Source organism: Delphinapterus leucas, chromosome 10, assembly GCF_059928025.1.
Source record: "Delphinapterus leucas isolate spDelLeu-1000000601 "Yukka" chromosome 10, BTC_Dleu_Yukka2, whole genome shotgun sequence".
NCBI classification, from domain to species: Eukaryota; Metazoa; Chordata; class Mammalia; order Artiodactyla; family Monodontidae; genus Delphinapterus; species Delphinapterus leucas.
The window spans coordinates 97997963-98021099 of NC_143138.1; the positions used below are offsets into that span (position 1 = coordinate 97997963).

Here is a 23137-nt window from a genome sequence, read left to right on the forward strand (position 1 = left end):
GTGTGGGTGGGGGTGGGGGTGGGGGCAGGAGGTATATAGGAAATCCTGTACCTTCCTCTCAATTATGCTGTGAACATAAAACTGCTCTAGAAAATAGTCTATTAAAAAACAAGTGGTTAATATCTCACCAGGACTTATATTGAGAATGTGATAAAAACAGCAACAGGGTACTCAGCTCACTAAGGCCGTGAAATAGATACCAGTGTTTTGCATTCTTGAAATAGGAACACCAGTGAACTTTTCAGATACTTTCATGCTAGGTTTCTGTATCCCGTTCTTGGCACCTCAGCCCTACTCTATGCTAGTCACTGAGCTGCCTGATACCCTTTTACCGTTTCCCCATTCTGTCAGCACACCTAAGCTCCCTGCCCCAACAGAACATTTTCCTGGGGACTTTCCCCCATCACCACACATACCCAGTAATCCATTGGCAGATCACAGAAGAATGAAATATACTTGTGGTGATAACCAAAAGGGGCAATAGTACTGGATAGGTAAATGAGAGAGAAACCCACAAAACTAGTTTCAGAGTTTGGAACATGAAACCTCAGGAGAGTACGAGTTGGCTTAACTTACACTAAATAGCAATAAGCTCTCTCCGTATTCAGGTAGAAAACACAGAAGATTGTTTTGTTCCAGTTGGGAGAAGTTGAGTTCTTGAGGACTGGGCTGTCCCTGCAAATCCTTCTGAAAAACCCAGAGGAAATCATAGCGAACCATTTTATCCTCAGATAAATTGAAGGAGAGTTAATTGGGCAAAGGATAGCCTAGCAGCAGTTTGCTAGGGAGGACATGAGATGACATTCTTCACCTGGAGGAGGGTGATCAGATACCCCGGTCCAATGCGGGAATATTGAGAACTCATGCTGCAGTTATCCAGTGCTCAGAAGCATCAGGTGGGAACTAAAGGGGAGGGTTATTCTAGCAGTTCTGGATTACCCTGTCCTGTAGCAACTGCAGAGGGTGGGGGGAATTTGGAGGGGGGTCTGGTGTGTCCTCGGGGTAGCAGTTTTCCAACTATTGGTTTATGGTTTTCTTTGATAGACTTTAGGACTTCCCTACCCTTCCTGTAGATGAGAAAGCAGACCCCTCTGGAACAGACCCCAATACTGGAAATAAATGTACATTAATAGGAAGTTGGCCAAATAAAGTATGGTGCTCCTAAATAAACTATTAAAAAGGAAAAGGTAGATGCTTATTTAAGGACATGAAAAACTGTTATTAATTGAAAAACATTTACAGAAAATTAATTGTTTTAAAATTTTTTATATTAAAAATTAATTTTATAGAGGTCTAAAAATATGTGAAAGTATATACAGCAAAGTATTAATAATGGTGGCCCATCCAGGATGAAATTATGGGAAGGTGTTCATTCTCTTTCTCTGTGTCTGTCTCTCTGAGATAATTGAGATAATGGAATAGATATAGATATATAGACATAGACATAGATATGGATATAGATATAGATATAGATATGTCTCTGCCCCAGTTCCTGGCACAGAGCCCCTAAAGCCCTTGTAATTTCCTAAGTGATAAGATCACTAGGGGCACCTTTTGTTCTAACGAGAGGACTCTGGTGGGCTCCTGGATGACTCTGGGATGGGGTCTGGTCACCAGAAAAGCCAAGCCATCATTAGAAGCTTGGAATTTTCAGCCCGCCCCAGCCTTCTCCAGAGAGGGGAGAGGGGCTGAAAATGAGGTTCATAATTGATCATGCCTACTTGACGGAGCCTCCATAAACTCCCAAAGTAGGGGGTTCAGAGATCTTCCAGGGGGACAAACACACCCACACTGGGAGGGTGATGCACCCCAACTCCACTGGGACCAAAGCTCCTGTGCCCAGGACCCTCAAAGATCTCACCCTGTATTTCTCTTCATCTGGGTGTTCATCTGTATCCTTTATCATATCCTTTAATAAACTGGTAAGTGTGTTTCCATGAGTTCTGTGAGCCACTTTAGCAACTTAATTGAACTTGAGGAGGGGTCCTGGGAACCTCTGATTTGTAGCCAAGTTGGACGGAAGTTATAGGTAACTTGGGGACCTACTACTTGGGACTGGCATCTGAAGGGAAGTTGGGGGCAGTCTTGCAGAACTGAGCCCTTAACCTGTGGGATCTGACACTTATCTCCAGGTAGATAGTGTTAGAATTAAGTTTAATTGTCAGACACCCAGCTGGTGTCACAGAGAATTGCTTGTTGTGGGGAAACTACCCCCTCTCCTCCATTTGGTGACCAGAAGTGTCAGAAGTGACGTGTTGTGTGTAATAGTGTCAGCGAACAAAACTTGGGTCTGCTTGCCCCGTGCAGTAAAGCCAATCTACTGATGCCCAGTTGTGGTGAAGGGGAGTGCAGCGTTTACTGCAGGGCGCCAAGCAAGGAGTCCAGGTGGCTAGTGCTCAAAAACCCTGAACTCCTCGAAGGCTTTTGGGAAAAGGTTTTTAAAGACAGTGTGAGGGAGGGGGTGTTGTGGGGTGTGTGGTCAGCTAGTGGACACTCTTCTGACTGGTTGGGGATGAGATAATTGGGAGTCAACAACATCAACCTTCTGGTCCCAACTGGTCTGGGGCCTACGTGCTTGTGGGCAGCATAAGGTTAACTTCTTCCACCTGGTGGGGGTTTTAGTATCTGCAAAACCGTTCAAAGAATTTGGCTCAGAATATTACCTATAGCCCTTGAGGAGGAGCTAAAAGTCCTCAACTTTGTTTAATGGCTAAACTGTTATTGTTTTGTCATGCTTGACTGTTCCCCTTTCTTTCTGCATTTTCTCACATTGCTGATTAAATTCACTCTTTGGAACTCGAGGAAGGCCTAGGGGGCTAAAGGTTTTCTACAGACAAAAGACAGGCAGAGGATGCTGGGGGTGGCAGGGGTGCGGGGTGTCTGTTCTGGGAAGGCCCCACAGGGTCCTGCTCGGTTACAAAGGTAAGGAGAAACACAGAAGAGGGAACTGGCGTTCCCCCTCTACAGGAGGAAGAAAGGCTAGGACTGGGTTTTTTCTCTTTTTGATGTGGACCATCCTCCGAGGCTCTACTGAATTTGCCACAATGCTGCCTCTGCTCTATGTCTTGTTTTTTTGGCCGCGAGGCATTCGGGATCTCAGCTCCCCGACCAGGGATCGAACCTGCAGCCCCTGCTTTGGAAGGCCAAATCCCAACCACTGGACCGCCAGGGAAGTCCCTGGGTTTTTTCTTAATTCACTCCTTTTTTCAGACAGTGATCATGTACTATCAGAAAAACCAATAAAGTTATTTTTATTAGAAAAGAAAAAATATGTGCAAAGTACACAGAAAAGCCTTACTGTGGTTATTTCCTTTTCATCAGCCTTCCTTCATGCCCATCTTCCTGATGTCACATGGGTCCTCAACTCTGCTGGCACATAAGTAGAACTACCCGAGAAGCTTTTTGAAATGCTAGTGCCTGAGTCCCAGCCCAGAACAGTCGCCCCTGGATCTCTGGATGGAGGTAGGGCTGGGCCTGTAGAGTCTTTTTAAAGCTCCCAGATGATTGATTCTAAGGTGTAGCAGGGATTGCAAACCTCTGATTGTAACTTCAAGGGAATTAATCATGAACAGGTCAAAATGGCACACTATATCACTAATTACATTCGGCCTCAATAACTTTCTAACTGATCCTGGTGTGGAGGCTGTTGGTCACAGAAAAGCGAATTAGGAGAAGACATGTGTGCAGGATCACAGGAAATTTTTCAGGGTGAGGTGATATAATAGGGCACAAAGAGCCCTCCCTTTGGAATCAGACTTGGGTTGAATCTTGTCACTTGGCCAGTTTGGCTTGGACAAGTTACAATTGACTTGAGCCTCAGTTTCCCCATCTGTAGAATGGGAATGATAAACCTACCCTGTAGGGTCGTTGTGGGGATCCCAGATAATATGTGTTAAATGCCTGGTACTTGATAGGTGAGTGGCAACTCTGTTAATTAGTGATAGCAAGGACCTTACTTTGAAGAACATATTCTAAAGAATGGGGACAAAGACATGTGCCTAAGATGGCCTGCTTAGTTAGGCCCAGAACTACTCAATCGTCTTTGCAGGAAAGAATCCTAGGACTCAGGTCGCAAGCCCTGGAGCTGGGCAAGAAGGAACACTGCAACCAGGGGCCGGAGGAGGCAGCAGAGAGAGAGGGGCTGCCCGGCCTACCTGTCTCCTGGACGGGCCAAGGCTGTTGCGAACCTGCTGTGGTTATAAAGCCTCACCAAGGGGAAGAGGCCCCCTGGCCCTAGGGTAAAAGCACTACAAGGGACAGTGGCTCTGTGCTTGCAGCAGAGGGGAAAGCAGGCCGGGACTCTGCAAATAGAGGAGAGAAAAAGAAGGACCCTTATCCTCCTTTGCCCCTTGCACCTGGGAGGTAGGTGCTTTTTCCACTCAGCCTCCGTCAGACCATTCCTGGAGCTCTTCTACCTCAAATTCCTCCTTCAACCACTGCTGCAACACGAGACTTCCCCTGAAAAGCAGTCTTGGAGCGCTGGAATGCACCCCATGTCAAACACCAAGGAGGTACACTCACATAATAGTGATTCCTTATGGGGCTCAGCACTTTACAGTTTACCCCGAGCATTTTGGGGTCTGTTTAAACTTCACAGAAATCCTTCGAAGTGGGTGGAGCAGGATACCCAATTTACAAAAGAAAAAACTGCAAACTGGCTCACGGATGAAGAACCAGAGACAGTGACTGAACTAGGACCCAAATCCCGATAGGACCCCAAGGCCTGTGGGCGCTTTTTCAATATTATCAATGGCGACTACCACTTTTGGATCGCATTCTCTGTGCAGGGAAGACCTGTCTAAATTGATTTAATCAATATATGAGCGATTGTTTATAAACTAATGTGTTTATAATTGTGTAAACTGATTTAATCCAATTCCTTCACTCATAGCTCTAAGCAGGAGGAATGATTAGTCCCACTTTAAGGATGTGGAAAGCGAGGCTCGAGAAGTGACATGAGTTGTCCAGGGTCGCAAAACCTGTTGGTAGCAGAGCTGGGGCTTGTTCTCAGGGCTGCTCACTTTCCTTTTAGTTTCCTTCTTCTTTCCATAGCTGATGTTTGTAGCTGCAAAGTGGTGCTCTAGTTGCTTATGTGCCTTAGATGATACTGCCTAACTTCTTGGAACCCATTTACTTCTGTGTAAAAGCATAGGCTTATGAGAGTTACATAAAATGATTTATGCAAAGCACATTGTAGGTATAGGTAAATGGTAGTTATTGCAATAACGAGGCAGCTTGTAGCTAGTGGTCAGACGGATTGGGTTCAAATCCCAGCTCTGCCACTTTGTACCTGTATGATTTTAGGCAAGTTATTTGACTTCTCTGTTCCTCATCTGTAGAGTGGGGGTAACACATAAGGTCATTGTGAGGAGTAAGTAAAACAACCTTGGTGAAGTTTGCCCGTCATAAATGCTTAATAAATACTAGTGATTATGTTCTCCTTCTACCCTATTCAATAATTCACTTTGCCCCCCAGTTCCTCTTACCATATTCTGCTTTGCCCCAATAATATTTATCACCTTCTAAGACAATGAATAATGCAATTAGCTACTCCTGCTCTCTTTTACTATAATCTATTTTTATTCCCTAACATTACCTATCACCTTCTACAGTGCTAAATTATTTACTTATTTAGCATTTTTACTGCTTATTGTGTGTCTTCCTCCAGGGCAGGGATTTTGTCCTTTTTTTCTTCAGAGGGAACCCCAGCACCTAGAACAGTCCCTGGCACATAGTAGCTGCTCAATAAATATTAGCCCTTAAAATCAGAGTCTAGGGACTTCCCTGGTGGCTCAGTGGTTAAGAATCCGCCCGCCAATGCAGGGGACATGGATTCGAGCCCTGGTCCGGGAAGATCCCACATGCTGTGGAGCAACTAAGCCCGTGAGCTACAACTACTGAGCCCGCTGGCCTAGAGCCCGTGCTCTGCACCAAGAGAAGCCACCCCAGTGAGAAGCCCACGCACTGCAATGAACAGTAGCCCCTGCTCGTAGCAGCTAGAGAAAGCCTGCATGCAGCAACGAAGACCCAATGCAGCCAAATAAATAAATAAAATTTATTTTAAAAAATCAGTCTATCCTGACTACCCTATTTAATACAGTCCTCCCCCTGCTTGCTCTGAACACCTCATTCCTCTTTTTCTTTCCTTCCCCCACCCCCTGCCACAGCACTTTGACCTTTTAGCATTTCATGTAACTTACCTATTCAATGGTGTTATTATTTGTTGCTAGTTTCCTCCCCCACTCCCATCCCCGCCTAGATTGTAAGTCCCATGAAAACATGGACTTTGGTAAGTTTTCTCCACTTATGCATCTCCAGCACCTCGAACATTGTCCCACATATAGCAGGTAATTAATAGACTAGCTCTTGAAGGAATCGTATGTGGCAGAGGGCCAAAAGACCTGGAGGTGGAGTCAGAAGGTCTCTTGGGACTGCCGCTGAATTCCCGTGTGGACTTGCCCGTGTTCCCTTGCTCCTCTGGGCCTGTTTCCCCTCCTGGCGGCTCTGACCCTCTTGGTTTCGCAGCTGCTGGTCCAGCCGGCCGGGAGGCGTCGCGACCCCGGTGACCGCTGGGGGGCAGTAGAGCCCAAGCCCAGCCCCGCCCACTTCCCCGGCGGCTTGCGCTGGGTGGACCCACCATCCAGCCGGTAGAGAAGCAGAGTCCTGCCGCGTAGGACTCAGTTGTCAGCGCTGCCGGCCCCCTGGCCCTCGGAGCCCGGCCATGTCCTGCTACATCTACCAGCTGCCCGCCTGGGTGCTGGACGACCTGTGCCGCAACATGGACGCGCTGAGCGAGTGGGACTGGATGCAGTTCGGTGAGTGGGCACCCCTGCGACCCCGCTAACCCCCCTCCCCGCCTGTTTACGCGGGTCCTGATTTTAGGGGCTCTCTGTGCTGCTATTCTGGACCCGGGCCTCACTGTGTGCCCTCGGGCAGGCGCTGCCCCCTCTCTGTGGTCATTTGGAAGGTGTTAGGTGATCTCGGAGGATTTCTGCTGTTACTCAGTCTGTCGCTAAGTAACGACTGGCTCGACTTCGCGGTTTACAGTAAAGCCGAAAATGATCGCTCTCAGCAGTGGCTAGTGCTTACTGTGTGCCCGGCACTGATGTAAGCACCTGACACCGATTATCTCATTTAGTTCCCACGACAGCCTGTAAAGTGCCTATTTCTCTTACCCCATCTTACAGACGACGAAACGGCTTTAAAGGTAGAGTTACTTTCGGGGGCCAGGGTATGGCGTTGCTAAGTGGCGAACTGGGCTCTGAACCCCGGCGGCTGGCCCCGCCAGGACATCGTAACTTCTTGGTGTATATAGTTTGTACCTGGTGGTTGGCTGAGGGCTTGGCATCCTGGGGGAGGCTGCGCGTGTGGTCCTCAGGCGCCTTCCAGGCTCCACCACATCCAGCTGGTGACTTTGGGCAAGTTGCTTAACCTGTCTGAGTCTCAGCTTATTAATCTGTAAACTGGAGGTGGTTATGAGGAATGAAAATAGTATAAAAAGCACTTGACACCTATGTGTCAGAGGTTCTTGTAAGTATTAAGGAAGTCTTAACAATTATTCTCAGGTTCATGTTTTAAGTCAATGTGACTGGTGCCACTTTATTTTTAAAGTAATATCTATATTTTCTTTAAAATTGAGATTATGATATATACCATTCGTACAAAGGGAATATAATATTTATGTACAGTGGAAAGAATAATAATAAAAAGAACATGTATGTTTTTATCCATCCATTTTGAGGAAATAATGTATATTTTAACCTAGTAGTTCTCAACCAGGGGTGATGTTGCCCCCTTAGGGAACATTTGCCAATGTCTGGAGACATTTTTGGTTGTCGTAACTTGGGGGATGTAGTGAGTAGAGGCCAGGGATGCTGCTAAACGTCCTGCAATGCACAGAACCGCCCCCTCCACAAAGAACTATCCAGCCTAAAGTGTCAGTAGTGCTGAGGTTCAGAAATCCTGTTTTAAACCAGTCACAAAAATAATACACTCTTATTGCAAAATACTGCGGGAAATAAAGAGTAGCTCAAACTCCACCACTCAGGGATACCATTTTTTTTTTTTAATTTGGAGGGAGTATTTTTTTAAAATTAATTAATGAATTTATTTTTGGCTATGTTGGGTTTTTGTTGCTGCGTGTGGTCTTTAGTTGCGGCGAGCGGGGGCTACTCTTCGTTGCGGTGCGTGGGCTTCTCATTGCGGAGGCTTCTCGTTGTGGAGCGTGGGCTGTAGGTGCGCGGGCTTCCGTAGTTGTGGGACGTGGGCTCAGTAGTTGTGGTTTGCGGGCTCTAGAGCTCAGGCTCAGTAGTTGTGGCGAACAGGCTTAGTTACTACGTGGCATGTAGGATCTTCCCGGGCCAGGGCTCAGAACCTGTGTCCCTTGCATTGGTAGGCAGATTCTTAACCACTGTGCCACCAGGGAAGCCCAAGGATACCATTCTTTTTTTTCCCACATCTTTATTGGCGTATAAATGCTTTACAATGTTGTGTTAGTTTCTGCTGTACAAGAAAGTGAGTCAGCTATATGTGTATATATATCCCCATAAGGGATACCATTCTTACCATTTGGTTGCCAATAGTAATAATAACAACAGCAGCCGCTAACATGTATTGGCTTCTGACTATGTGCCAGCAGGGTGCTGGGTGTCTTATGCCTTCTAGTCTTTTTTACTAACCATATTTATTTATGTATAAACGTTTTCCAAAAATCGTATCATTTTGTACACTCTACTAGCTTGCTTTTTTCATTTAAACTATATCACAATTATTTTTTCTTGCTAAGCAATATTCTTTAGCAGCATGGATTTAGGCTTTTACTTTCAGTGTGTATTTTTATTAACTTCTTTGTGGAAAAAAATAACAGATGTACTAGGTTAAATGGTGTAAATCACGCCCCTGGGACAGAGGGGAAAGTAAATATCTTTCCCCTCCCTGCCCCTCAGCCTCCCCACAGAGGCTGTCCCTGGTAACAAGTCAGGGCACCTCTGAGAATGTCTGTCACCATCTGATTTTCTAGACTGCACTGTGTCCCTTTGCTCAGATGATCTGTGATTTAACTACTTCGACTGTTTCCTGAGCAGTGGGCAAACACTTTGTGGAAGAGACTTTCTCTAGTGTTTTCCATGTTGGCCTCAATTGTGAAGGCCACAGCAACTTCTGTTTCTAGGATATTGTTGCTATTTTAGAAGGCACACCTATGGCTTTCTTTTTATTTTACTAAAGTTTTAAAAATTAAAGTATAGTTGATTTACAATGTTGTGTCAATTTCTGCTGTACAGCAAAATGATTCAGTTATATATATATATATATATATATACACACACACATTCTTTTTAAAAATTCTTTTCCATTATGGTTTATCACAGGAACTATTGAATATAGTTCCCTGTGCTATACAGTAGGACCTTGTTGTTTATCCATTCTGTCAGTATATATATTAGTTCGAATCTGCTAATCCCAAACTCCCAATCCATCCCTCCCCCACACCCCCTCCCCCTTGGCAAGCACTAGTCTGTTCTCTGTGTATGACTTTTTTTAAAAAACAGCTTGATTAAGGTATAATTCACCTACCACGCAATTCACCCATTTAAAGTGTACAATTCAGTGGCATCTAGTATATGCAGAGTTGTGCATCCGTCGCCAAATCAATGTTAGAACATTTTCATTACCCCAGAAAGAAGCCCTGTACCCCTCAGCAGTCTCCCTCAGCACTCTCACACACATCTCCCATTTCCCCCCAGCTTTAGGCATTGCCTATTCTGGACATTTCATATAAATGGAATAAATCATACAATATGTAGTCCTTTGTGACTGACTTATTTAGCATGTTTCCAAGGTTAATCCATGTCATAGCAAGTATCAGTGCTTAATTTCTTTTTTTTTTAAGATTTATTTAGTATTTATTTTATTTATTTCTTGGCTGCGTCGGGTCTCAGTTGTGGCACGTGGGATCTTTCGTTGCGGCACGCGGGCTTCTCTCTAGCTGTGGTGTGCGGGCTTTTCTCTTCTCTAGTTGTGGCGCGCAGGCTCCAGGGCGCGTGGGCTGTGTAGTTTTGCGGCAAGCAGGCTCTCTAGTTGAGGCACGTGAGCTCAGTAGTTGTGGTGCACTGGCTTAGTTGCCCCAAGGCAGGTGGGAATCTTAATTCCCTGACCAGGGATCAAACCTGCGTACCCTGAATTGCAAGGCGGATTCTTTCCCACTGGACCACCAGGAAAGTCCCAATTTCTTTTTATTTATTTCTGAATAACATTCCATCGTATGGACGTACTGCATTTTATTTATTCTTCTGTCATTTGATGGGCATTTGGGTTCTTTCCACTTTTTGGCTATTATGAATAATGCTCCTGTGTACATTTGTGTACGTCTTTGTGTGCCTTTACGTTTTCATTTCCCTTGCGTAGATGCCTAGGAGGGGAATTACTGAGTCATAGGGTAACTCTGCGTTTAACATTTTGAGGAAGTGTCAGACTGTTTTTGGAAGTGCGAGTACCATTTTACATTCCCACCAGCAATGTGTGAGGGTCCCAATTTCTCCACATCCCCTCCCCCCAACACTTGTTATTGTCTGTCTTTCTGAGTTTGTAGCCATCTGAGCAGGTGAGAAGTGGTTTCTCGCTGTGTTTATTTATTTATTTAGGTTGCGTCGGATCTTAGATGCAGGCACACAGGTTCTTTGTTGAGGCACGCGGGATCTTTTTATTGTGGCGTGCGGGCTCTTTGCTGTGGCACTCGGGCTTCTCTCTAGTTGTGGTGTGCAGGTTTTCTCTCTCCAGTTGTGGCGCACAGGCTGCAGGGCGTGTGGGCTCAGTAGTTGTGTCACGCGGGCTTAGCTGCCCCGCGGCATGTGGGATCTTAGTTCCCCAACCAGGGATCAAACCTGTGTCCCCTGCATTGGAAGGCAGATTCTTTACCACTGGACCACCAGGGAAGTGCCTCTTGCTCTGGTTTTGATTAGCATTTCTGTAATGACTAATGACGTTGGCCGTCTCTTCATGTGCATTTGTACATCCTCTGAGGAGAATACCTCTGACTCCTTAGGGCTTGGAGACACCAGAATTGCTCAAGGTCCTCAGGAGCTGCCCATTGTGATTTAGGTTATAATCCAAATCCCTCACCAGGCCTGCCGGGTCTGGCACAGTCTGAGCGCCATTGACTTTTGACCTCCTCTCCTCCAACACCCTCTCATGCCCACCCTGCTCCAGCCACATTGGCCTCCTTGGTCCAGACTCAGGGCCTTTGTATTTGCTGTTTCCTCTGTCTGGGACATTCTTCGTTCTGTCCTCCACGTGGCTAGCTTTCTAGTCTCTGTTAGTTTCTTCTTGCTGCTGTAACAAATTACCACAAATTTAATAGTTTAAAAACAGCCATTATTGTGTTACAGTTCTGGAGGTCAGAAGTCCTAAAATCAAGGTGTTGGCAGGGCAGCTGTCCTTCTGGAGGCTCTAGGGGAGAATCCATTTCTCTGCCTTCACTGGCTTCTAGAGGCTGCCTGTGTCCCTTGGCCTGTGGCCCCTCCTCCACTTTCAAAGACAACGGGGTAGCATCTTCAAATCTCTTCCTCTGACCTCTGCTTCTGTCATGATCTTCTCTGAATCGGACACTCCTGCCTTCCTCTGATAAGGACCCCTGGGCTCAGTCAGATAATCCAGGGTAATCTCATCTCAAAATCCTTAACTTAATGCCATCTGCAAAGTCCCTTTTGTCACGTAAGGTACCATATTCACAGGTTTCGGGGTTTAGGACACTGACGTCTTTGGGGGGCTATAGTCTTTCATTTCTCAGTTCATATGTCACCTTGTTTGAGAGGCTGACCCTGTCCCCCTTTCCTCTTTTTCTTATCAACATGTTTTATTTTCTTCATTCCTCTTAACATGCTTTGACCTTGTTCCTTATTGGTTTATGTCTGTCTCTCCCTGTAGAATGTCGGTGCCATGAGGGCAGGGACATCACGCATCTAGTTTGCTCCTGTATTCCCAGTGTCTGAGGCAGTGCCTGGCCAGTGGGCAGACACTCAGTGCCACTGGAATGAATGATGGGCTGAAGGATGTGGGAACGGTGGGGACACGGGATGGCTTGGAGCCCATGCTTGGCCAGGTCTCCGTGCTGGGTCAGAGGTCACTGGGCTGGGAGCCAGCTGTGACCCCCAGGTAGCAGCTCCTTGGCAAGTCACAGCATTCCATGGTTTTCTGTTCAGCACAGTAAGCGACTGTGATTGTCCTTCCAGTCCTAAAGAGTCTCGGTTTCTGCGAGTCTTTTTTTTTTTTAGGTTGAAAAATCCTACTGCATATTCCACAATTTATTCTTTTTTTTAAAATGACATTCTAGTCTTCGACTATTACAGATAATGTGCATCATTTTAGAAGAGATCATCCCTTGGGGCTGATTGTGATACCGGGGAGTGGAGGTAGAAAAATCCATAAAGTGATTCAGAAAAGCACACAGCCACAAATACGCACGCTCTTTGGATTTGACAATTTTGGCAGATAATGTGGCTCCCTCCTGCTCATTTCCCTGTGATTGTGGCTGTGTTCATTTTTGCCCCTGGGGGAAACCAGGCTTCTCACAGCTTCACTCACCCCAGGTGTATTCCCAGGGATCCTGGGGCAGGGCTTGCTCTGTTGGACGGCTCTCCATCTTGCTGTTTCATGCACGTGCCAGCCTTTGTGCACAGGCCTGCTTTGTCCCTGCCCAGCTATGTGCTTCAGGCGAGTGACTGCCCCTCTTTGAGCCTTTAGTTTCCTCATCTATAAAATGGGGATGAGTTGCTGAGAGGCTTAAGGGACAAGACGCTTTCCCCTTCCCTCAACCAGGAAAGAGTCTTGTTAGTCCGGACAAAGGGCGTTTCACCCTCACTTCAGGAAGCTGTGCCGTCTCTGCTCCAGAGGGCTTTGAAGATGGGCAAGGTTGTCTACTGTGTCCTGCAAGATTCAGGAAGTCAGACCAGGAGGGATGATCGCCACGTAGTGTTAACCATTGGGGATAAAAGCAGCTTTTCATAGAGCGTAGATGGCTTAACAATTGCAGTGAACATTTATATCACATACATATTATTCTATACATATAAGTAATCTAATCCTCACAACAACCTCTGAGGCAAGTGCTGTTGTTTTCCTCATTTGCAAATGAGGAAACTGAGGCACAGTGAGAAGTGAAGGGCCTTCCCCAAGCACGTGGGAAGTAAGTAGCAGAGAGAAGATTTGAACCCAGGCCTCAGAATCCAGAGTCTGGGCCCTGAACCCACCACTGTACCATCCTGCTGGCATAAGCATGTATTTTTATATCTAATAGAAAAGCCTGGAAGAAGAAGCAAGAGTATAACCAGTGCTTTTCTTGGGGTCTTCCAAGTGGGATGATCACGAGGGCTTTGATTTTCTCCCATTTTCCAAATGTTCTATAACGACCAGGTATTACTGGTGTGTGTTGGGCAAAGAGCCATGGACTCAGCAGGGCGCTCGGCAGTGACTCATCCCCCTGAGATCTCTATCTTGTCTTGACCCTGTTTTAAGGGTCATGTTAAATGCTGACAGGTCAACACCATAAGAGATACCACTTTCATGGAGCTACAACGTCCACATTGCAAGGCACCTCTGGGTTTAATTCCTCTTCCTCCTGCATTGCCTGTGAGGAAAGTACAGCCCACGGACGTGAGGGCTGGGCTTGGCTTCTGCTGCCGCAGTGGAGCCCCAGGGACGGCCCTGGGCTTCTGTTCTTCCCATGACATCACGCTGCCTCGGAGCGTGGGAGGTGAGCCCACGAACAGAGCTCGTGTGCAGGGAGGGCTGGGGGCAAGGGGTTCCTTCCTCTTCCCTCTACTCTTTTCTCTCTGCTGCTGGAGGCAGCCCCTGACCCTGCTGACATCACTACCCATGGACCAGGAATCTGGCCTGGGGTTTCCAGTGACTAAAGTTACAACTCAAGAACTTCCCATCCCTAACAGGGCACTTCTCCCAGAGGCTTTCTCTCTGTGGGAGGCTGTCACAACCTTCCCCATTCCTCCAGAGGGACAGGGACTGTACAATATGATCGTGTCCCTCCCTGGCTCTGAGGTCTTCCATGGTGTCCTGGTGTCCGTGGCTCTTAGGATCAGGGTTCAAACTGTAGCCTGGCCTTCGAGCCCCTTCATTACATAGGCGTGGTCTCTTGTCTTCCTCTTCCCCACTCAGTTCACTTATGTTTGTATTTTTCAAACAGAAAACCTCCGTGGGCTTCTGGTTGACTCACCCCTGTATCTCTAGAGCTTCTCAGAGGCCTGGAGCTCAATAATATTTTGTTGAATGAATGTATGACTTGATGTTCACGTAGATACCTGCTCCACGATTTCTGAAATCCTGGAACTGAAGTCCGATTATTTTAGTCCTAGTTTAGGGGAATAAAAAATGCCTCCCTCACTTCAGGAAACTCAGCAGAATACTATGTGACAGTTCAAAAATTCCATGTATGAAGAGCTTGTACCAACTTGGAAAATGCTTATGGTATAATGTTAGTAAATAAGGCCTGGATGCACAGTCTTACTTACAGCCTGGCACTAACTGGATCCAGAAGCACCCCTGTGCGTGTGGTGGGGAGACTTTCGGAAGGGAAAGTACCCTCGTGGGATGCTGTGTAATTTATTAGCTTCTTTCCCCTACGTTTTTCCAAGTTTTCTTTAATGAGCAACCATTTTATAATAGAAAATGAAAAGAAGGAATGCATTCGTTTTAGTATTGTGGACAGTAGCCCTCTGCAAATTGCACAGTGCTTCAGACTTGGCAAAGTGCTTTTAGATCCATAGCTCTCTTGCTCCTAATAGCAGTTCTGTGAGGATGGTGGGCTGTGGATTCATTCATTCACTCATTCATTCATTCTTTGAGTTCCCCCTGCCAGGGCTGGGACTTAGAGATGAGGAGAATGAGATGCCCAAGGCAAATTTTTTTTTTTTTTTTTTTTTTTTGCGGTACGCTGGCCTCTCACTGTTGTGGCCTCTCCCGTTGCGGAGCACAGGCTCTGGACGCGCAGGCTCAGCAGCCATGGCTCACGGGCCCAGCCGCTCCGCGGCATGTGGGATCTTCCTGGACCAGGGCACGAACCTGCGTCCCCTGCATCGGCAGGCGGACTCTCAACCACTGCGCCACCAGGGACGCCCCCCAAGGCAAAATTATAGGAGGCCCTACTCTCTGGCTGCTGCTGCAGGTGCAGGACCAGCCCTGAGAATGAGCACCTCCTTCAGATTTGCGCCTTGGGTGCCTCCCCTGCCTCACTTTGGTCCTGGCCCTGCCCCCACTCTGTGCCAGGCACTCTTCTCTGTTCTGAGGATTTAACAGTGAATGGAACAGAGAAAACTCTCTGCCTACACGGGGCTTCTGTTTGGAGGGCAAGTTCTCTATTACAGTTGAGGAAACCGAGCCTCCCATCCCACTGGGGAAGTGACTTGCACATAGCAAATAAGCAGCTAAACCTCAGGGCCCCTGGCCCTCTCGTCCACTGGTCTTTCTCCTAAGTCTTGTGTGGCAACCAAGTTGACATTTACATTAAAGTGTGAGTGTGCTGGTCCCCGCGGGCACTGAATGACTTGGGCTGCCTGTGGACCCCAGCTCCTGGTGGAGTTTCAGGTAGGATGGGGCCAGGCGGCTTTGTGGTGGACAGAGCTGGGCCAGCATGGTGACCCTCTGGTGGAGGGGCTGCCCTTCTGGCTCTAAGCATCCCTTTTTGCTTGCCTTCCAGCCTCCTATGTGATCACAGACCTGACCCAGCTGCGGAAGATCAAGTCTATGGAGCGGGTGCAGGGCGTGAGCATCACGCGCGAGCTGCTGTGGTGGTGGAGCATGCGGCAGGCCACCGTCCAGCAGCTGCTGGACCTCCTGTGCCATCTAGAGCTCTACCGCGCCGCCCAGATCATCCTCAACTGTGAGTTACCAAGGCCCCCTAGCAGCCAGCGTGAGCTGTGCCCTCTCACCTTAAAATCTTTCTTGGAGTTTCCCTGGCGATCCAGTGGTTAAGACTCCGCGCTTCTACTGCAGGGGGCATGGGTTTGATCCCTGGTTGGGGAACTAAGATCCCGCATGCTGCTCGGCATGGCCAAAATGTAAAAATAAATAAAATTAGAAAACCTTTATTTTTATTTATTTATTTTTTTTTTGCGGTACGCGGGCCTCTCACTGTTGTGGCCTCTCCCGTTGCGGAGCACAGGCTCTTGACGTGCAGGCTCAGCGGCCATGGCTCCTGGGCCCAGCCGCTCCGCGGCATGTGGGATCTTCCCGGACCGGGGCACGAACCCGCGTCCCCTGCATCGGCAGGCGGACTCTCAACCACTGTGCCACCAGGGAAGCCCCAGAAAACCTTTCTTAATCTTAAAAAAAATTTTGAATGAAAGAGTTTACCATCCAACTAAGAAATTAGTAACGGTGGTCACCCCTGGGGAGAGGAATCGGGTGGCCAGGGAACCAGGTGTTGGAGAGAGACTTTATTGTCAGTCTTTTTGCACCTTTTAAATTTTTGTTCTCTGTTCCAAAAATAAATAAATAGAAATTTAAAAATAGCTGTAGCATAAAAATTCAAGAAAGTCTACAGTAAAAATTATTTACGTCCTCATCTTGTTTCCCAATTTGGCCTCCCAAGAAGTAACCAGTAGTCACAATTTCTTATCTACCTTCCTAGAGATTTTCTAGGCAAATGTATATATGTGTCTACAACACTTTTTTATACAGATAGTAAGAGAACACCATGCACTCGGCTGTCCCCTTTATTTTCACCTAGCAGTCGATCTCGCAGATTGTTTCATATTGAGACATTCTTTTAACAGCCACATTGTATTCCTTTGACAGATGTACCATGATTTATTGATAGGTGTTCAGGTTGCTTCTACCAGTTGCCTCTTGTGTACAGTGTTGGGATGTGCACCCCGTTTGCACACATGTGAATCTCACGTGGGATGACTTTCCAATATTGGAATGGCTGGGCTGAAGGTTTGTGTATTTTAAGTTTTGATTGATATCAATACCAGTATTACCAAATTGTCCTCCTACAGGAGAATACAACCATGGTGGGAATGTATTTAGCAGGTAATAAATAATACCTCCCTACCTTGCAGGGTGTCTGTGAAATTGAAGAAATAGAACACGTCAAGGACCTGGTGTCCAGCCGGTGCTCAGCAGAGGCAGGGGAATGAGGGGTCTGATTATCTCCACCTGGGCCTCCCCCGCCATGTCCCCAAAGAGACCCCTTCAGTGTGGGACAGTGAGCCAGACTTCTCACAGGTACTCACTGAGCCCCTGGCCAGTGCCTGGTGCTGTCCGAGGTCCTGGAATACAGGTGGGCAAAGCGATAGGTCCTCTGCCCTCGTGGAGAGCATAGTCATGAGGAGACAGTCAGTAGACAGGAAAACAAGTAAAAATAATGGGATGGAGTGACAAGGTAGGGGAGCCTTCTAGAACACGGTTGTCACGGAAGGCCAGTCTGAGGAGGTGAAGTTGGAGGAATGGAAAGAAGACAGCCACGTGAAGAGCTGGAGTAAGAAAGCCCAGGGGAGAGGGGACAAAGGCCCTTGTGCAAAGGCCTGGGGTGTTGCAGGAACTAGCATAGAGCTGGTGTGGGAGGTAGAGAGCAGGGCATTCAGAGCCCCAGAGGCCCGTGGAAGACCCTGTGGGCCCTGGAGCTGTCCTGGCTGGGGTTCCTGAGCTGGGAATAACCTGGCTGAACCAACAGACCTCAGTTCAGCACCTGCCTGACTAAATCAGGGAGGGCTTCCAGGAGGAGGAGTGGGGGCTTAGAGACCTCCACCCTCAGGGATAAGTCAGGAGACACCAGGGTGGCCTTACAGGTGGAGACCTGCTCAGACCCATGCCACATTGGTTGGTTGGTGTGACCAATGCCTATCCTGTGTAGCTGCTTGCAGACCCCTGTCTGGCTTGTCTGCATCCCCAGAACCTGGCACGTGGTAGAACTGATTATTGAGTAGATGTGCCTTCACATACTTTTCATGTTTTGAGAGAATTAGTGATAAACTTTTTTTTTAAATTTATTTTTAATTTATTTTATTTTTGGCTGCGTTGGGTCTTCGTTGCTGTGCGCAGGCTTTCTCTGGTTGTGGTGAGCAGGGGCTACTCTTCGTTGTGGTATGCGGGCTTCTCGTTGCAGTGGCTTCTCTTGTTGCGGAGCACAGGTTCTAGGCGCGTGGGTTTCAGTAGTTGTGGTGCACGGGCTCAGTAGTTGTGGTGCGTGGGCTCTAGAGCACAGGCTCAGTAGTTGTGGCGCACAGGCTTAGTTGCTCCGTGACATGTGGGATCTTCCCAGACCAGGGCTCGAACCCGTGTCCCCTGCATTGGCAGGTGGATTCTTAACCACTGCGCCACCAGGGAAGTCCAGTGATAAATTCTTCATGGGTTCAAAAAGAGGTGAGGAAATTCATGCCCACCCAAGGATGCCAGAGAGAGAGAGACAAAGAGAGAGAGAGAGGGAGAGAGGGAGAGAGGGAGAGAGGTAGGTGTGGAGAGGGGGTGCTGCAGAGGGAGAGTGGGAAAGCTGCTGGATCAGGTACAGTCAGAATGGAGGGACCAGGCCTCCTGCTCAGGCCCCTTTGGGGAGGGGGATGCCGGTTTTGTCTCTGCAGGGCACTGGGATGCTGCAGGGGTGTCCCGAGGCCTGTGGGCAGAGACGTACTGGGGATTGAGACACAGGCCTCTCACTGGACACACCAGCTTGCCACTGACGTCAGAACCTGGCTGTTGACTAATCTGGAATATATTCTTAATGATTTGAGGTCAGCACACAACATAGTGCCAGATTCAGAGAAACATACTCATTGCAGCGTGACACTGTTTGAAGCTGACACTGACTGGGCACTTTTGAGGCACCAGGCGCTGAGCGTGGCTCCTCCCAGCAGCCCCTCGAGGTGGGCGATCTAAGGAGCCCCTTCTCCCCCTGAGGACACGGAGGTCAGGAACGGCTCAGAGCCTCCCCCAAGGGCACAGGTCCGGTCACACCCAGGCGCGTTTGGATCAGAGCCCTCCTTCTTAGCTTTTCTCACGGGAACTTCACTGCACTCGGTGTTCGGGCTTCCAGGAAACAGTGATATTTGCCTGTCATCCTTTCTTCTTAGGACTTTACTCAGTTCCCTGTTTTCCGGTTCCAACCTCCTCTAACCTCTCAGGGCTGTGAGAGTCCACCTGTGTTCCCCAGTCCTCTTTTCTCTGCTGCTTAGCCTTGCTGATTAAAATTGCCTGAGGAAGAGAGGTTCAAGCCTGTCTCCGCATCCACTTTTGTTTTGGGAGTTCGGTTGTGTTGTCACTGTTGCCTTCAGTCCTCAGGCAAGACACTTCCCCTTTCTGTATCTTGGGTTTTTTTTTGTTGTTGTTTGTTTGTTTTTCATTAGGGAGAAAAAGTGCCATAAATCTTGGTCACTTTTTGGAAGTGAATACAGAGGGCATGTGTGGAGCGTATTACGTTTCTGTTATTCCAGCCGGTCCGTTTTCCCTTCCCCGATTGTAACATTAGTTAAACCTTAGTTTGCATTTACTTGCTGCAGATTGTTTAGGAACTTACTCAGTTGCCCGCAGCAGTTTGAGAACCTGACTTCTGCCCACCAGTTCTTAGAGAGCTTTAAGAATAAGTTTGAATAAAACAGAGCTTGAAAACCAGATACCAAAAGTCCCAGAGACAAAGTGTTGTCCTCAGAGACTTACGACTCCAGGTAATATATTTGCATTTAGCAGAGGCCTTCCATAGGTTGTATGTGAACTGAAAGGTGGAGTGTGGGGTTCCCAGGGGGCCACATGTGTATCCAGTCTCTTGAAATCGTGTCCTCTGGGGCTGCTAGTGCCATTGTATAGAGAGCTAGGTGTGTGGGTCTCTGTTCCTTGGTATCTTCTCAGCCTTAATTGCCAAGACCATTATTGTTCAATTGTCAAACACTAAATGTTATAAGAATTAGAATAAATTAGTGCAGAAGGCTTACCATTCCTTCTTCTGGCAAATCTGCTTGCCAGTGTCAACCATTTTACTCTTCTAGCTGTTTCTTGGTGGCTTCGTGTATTAGCATCCCAGGTTCATTGCTGTTACTAAGGGTAGGCTGTGGTGACTTAAATGAGACAGACGTTTATTTCTCTCTCCTGTGACAGTCCAAGCTGCCCAGGGCTCATAGGGCAGCTGCCGAGTGTCAAGGACCAGTTTCTTTCGTTTTCATTGCTCTGTTGTCTGGGATAGCTGGCTGCCAGCTCATACCTGAGATGGCTACTCTGTGCCTCCACACGTGCCTTCCAGCCTACAAGAAGGGCGCGGTCCCCTGGAAGCTGCAACATAACCTCCCTTTCCAGGCCGTTGGCCAGGACTGGTCACATGATCACGCCTAGTTGCAGGGGAGGCTGGGAAATGTAATCTGTAGCTGAGAGCCTGTGTGCACAACTAAAGCGTCTGTTACTCTAGCAGAGGAGGGGATACATACTGGAGGGACAGCGCTGTCTTCCTACAGCCCTCTGCTTTGGGCCACCCAAATATCCATATGCACCCTTCCTCCCACAAGCAAAACATGCTCACCCTTTCCCCAGGGGAGTGTCTTCTGGCAAGGGGAGTGAGTCCTTTGTTTGGTCCATCTGGCAGCCCCTTGTTCTTCTCAGTTGACCAGTGATCCTCAAAGTGTGTTCCCTGGACTTCTAAGCATCAGCATCCCCTGGGAACTTGTTAGAAATGCAGGTTCTCAGGCCTGACCTCAGCTGCCGATTCAGAAACTCCAGGGGTGAGGTCCTGAGTCTCCCTCCAGGATATTCAGGTGCGGATAAAAGTTTAAGAACCGCTGATCCAGCACCTGGTTCTCTGACTTCTGGCTCTGTCTTGGAGGGTGGGGTAGGCATTGGGGGAGCATGCCTGTGGTCTCAGTGGAAGTGGGAACTGGAGAGGCTGCCCTTACGGGGGGGCCACACGGCTTTCACAGCTCACTTCCTGCTGGGGGAGGGGTTTGGGCACCTGGGAGGAGCTGTGGTGTCAAATAATGGCCGGCTTTTGTCACACCAGGACTGTGGCTTCTTTGGCGGTACAGGTCTCTCAAAATGCTAGAAGCTTCTGGTCTCTTGGCTTCTCATCAGCTCTCTGTGTGATAACCACAGCTGATGATCTAGCCTAGGTAGCTTAATTCTTAACCCTGAAAGGTTTGTTCTTTCACTTGGTGGCCTGTGTGCTCGGCCTGCCCCCCTCTCCTCCTAACTGAAGGTGCACGCCTGGAGCCTCCCCTCGAGGCCACCTGAAACAATAGCTTAGATGGGACGGAAGCACTCTTATCTTGACTCTTGTTTCTGGGCTCTGTGTCTGGCAGAGAGCCCCTCCTGCAGTTCATCAGTGGACTGAGAAAGGTGGAGTGGGGATTAGAATGGTTGGGACCATGATCACCTCCTGCTGGGGCTGACCCTTCAGGGCCCCTGACAGGGAGGTTCTTGGTCAACTTGGATTGTCTACCACAGGCCAAGAGTCTTCCTTTTCATCTCTGCTTGAACATGGTCTGGCTCCAGTGGAGTTCTTCTCCCTCTGTTGGAGGTCCCTAAAAGAGAAGCAACATGTACCAACATTCAGAGCATTTTCAGCTTCTCCCCTTAGAGTTATGGGTGCTCTTAGCACGTGGCCTGCCTTCCGAGGGTCACGGGTGACGGTTTTGCTTTGGTGTAAGAACAGTAGTCAGCTTTCCAGTCTGCAATATCTGGGTCCTTGCCACCTGGAGCATTATTATATTGATTTAGCTCCGGTAAGAAAGGCCAAAACAACAACAGGTTAAACTAAAAGAGGGTTTCTTTCCACTAGCAGTGTGTGTGTCGGCAACCCAAAGTTGATAGGGTGGATCCACAGTGTCAGGGATTCAAGCGTTTTTTCTACCTTATTCTGCTGCCCTGCGCATGTGGCTTCCACCTTGTGGTTTGAGATACTCGCTCCGGCTGTTCCTCTCTTTTCCACATTCCGGGCAGCAGGAAGGGGAGGGGATTTTCTTTCCTTTTAAGGGTACAATCTGGAAGATACGCTTTATCACTTCACAAAGTTCTATTAGCTAGAACCTAGTCACATGACCACAATTAGCTGCAAAGGGAGTCTGGCAGTAGCTAAAAAATGTGGTTTTTAGCAGCCATATGTCTAGCTAAAACTTCTAGAATATAGGAAGACAAGGGGAATGGCTATTCTCTACCACATTTGTACCATCTCTAAATAATGTGTTTCTCCTGTTCTTTTCGTATATATCAATTTATATATTATCCGTTAACTTCCTAGACCAGGATTTGGCTGTACATACCTCCTCTCCCCCTTTAGCTCCTCTGTGGGTCTGTAGGTCGTTTTTCTAACTTTTAACGAATATCATTACATATATAATTATTTTTCCATTAGCTCTAGGCAGTGCCTCTTGATGCTTCACTTTGTAAGGTGAAGCATCGTTTACTTGCCCTTTCTTACCCTCCCCTCTCCACTTTCACCTCCCGACTTCTGGCAAAGATCAGTCATAAAGTGGTCTTCCATGGATGTCTTCACATCTCCAGGCTCTTCTGAGCCCACAGGGAAGAGCTGGGTCTTGGATGAAGCCCCAGTCTCTGGGTCAGGACAGGAAGAGGAATGCTGCCTTTGTGTCCTGATTGAAAAAATGTCTTTTTGTGATGGGGAAAGTACTGTGTGCATAGGATGTCCGTAGGGCGGGTCATGGTGCAGAGTAGCATTTCCCCAATCACATGCCCCAGATGTGTGCTCCAGCAAGTTACGCCGTGCAACTAGAGGCTTCATGAATCACTAACCTTGGGAAATCTGTATGCTTTATCAGTGCCCCCTAACTTTGGAGAGTCACAATGCACACCCAACGTTTTAAGGCTCTGATAAGTTCTATAGCAAAGAAATCTATTTAGGTCAGTGTTTTCCATTTACATTTGACCACAGAGCCCCCTTTTCATTTGATACTTATTAATATTCCCATGGAACCAGTACACTGTGGGAATCACTGCTCTGGTACAATGGTGGCCATGGTGCAATTGCTGGGCATCCCAGGGGAGCCTCATTATAGAGAGTCTGGGGGACCAGGGGCAGCATTTGCATGGCCAGGTCAGCATTCAGTGTCAGGAGATTCTGACCCTGGAGGCTAGGGCCAGCCATCACCCTGGGGCTTAAAACGTGAGAGTCCTACTCCTGAGGGGGACTTTTCCCGAC

General features: G+C 47.9%; 1 protein-coding gene across 5 annotated transcripts in view; it reads left to right on the plus strand.

Annotated features, from left to right (window-relative positions):
* The window catches only part of LOC111169948 (von Hippel-Lindau disease tumor suppressor), a 72595-nt gene that overhangs the window by 8095 nt on the left and 41363 nt on the right, over positions 1 to 23137 (plus strand). For 2 of the 5 annotated variants that reach the window (XM_089919702.1, XM_089919703.1), the window contains exons 1-2: positions 6642 to 6815; positions 15704 to 15886. In XM_089919702.1, coding sequence (XP_089775828.1) covers positions 6722 to 6815; positions 15704 to 15886 — 277 coding nt within the window. In that variant the 5' untranslated portion in view covers positions 6642 to 6721. Of the gene's footprint in view, positions 1 to 6640; positions 6816 to 15703; positions 15887 to 23137 lie in introns of those variants that run through there. The other 3 variants (XM_089919704.1, XM_022564639.3, XM_089919706.1) reach the window with 3 other exon arrangements.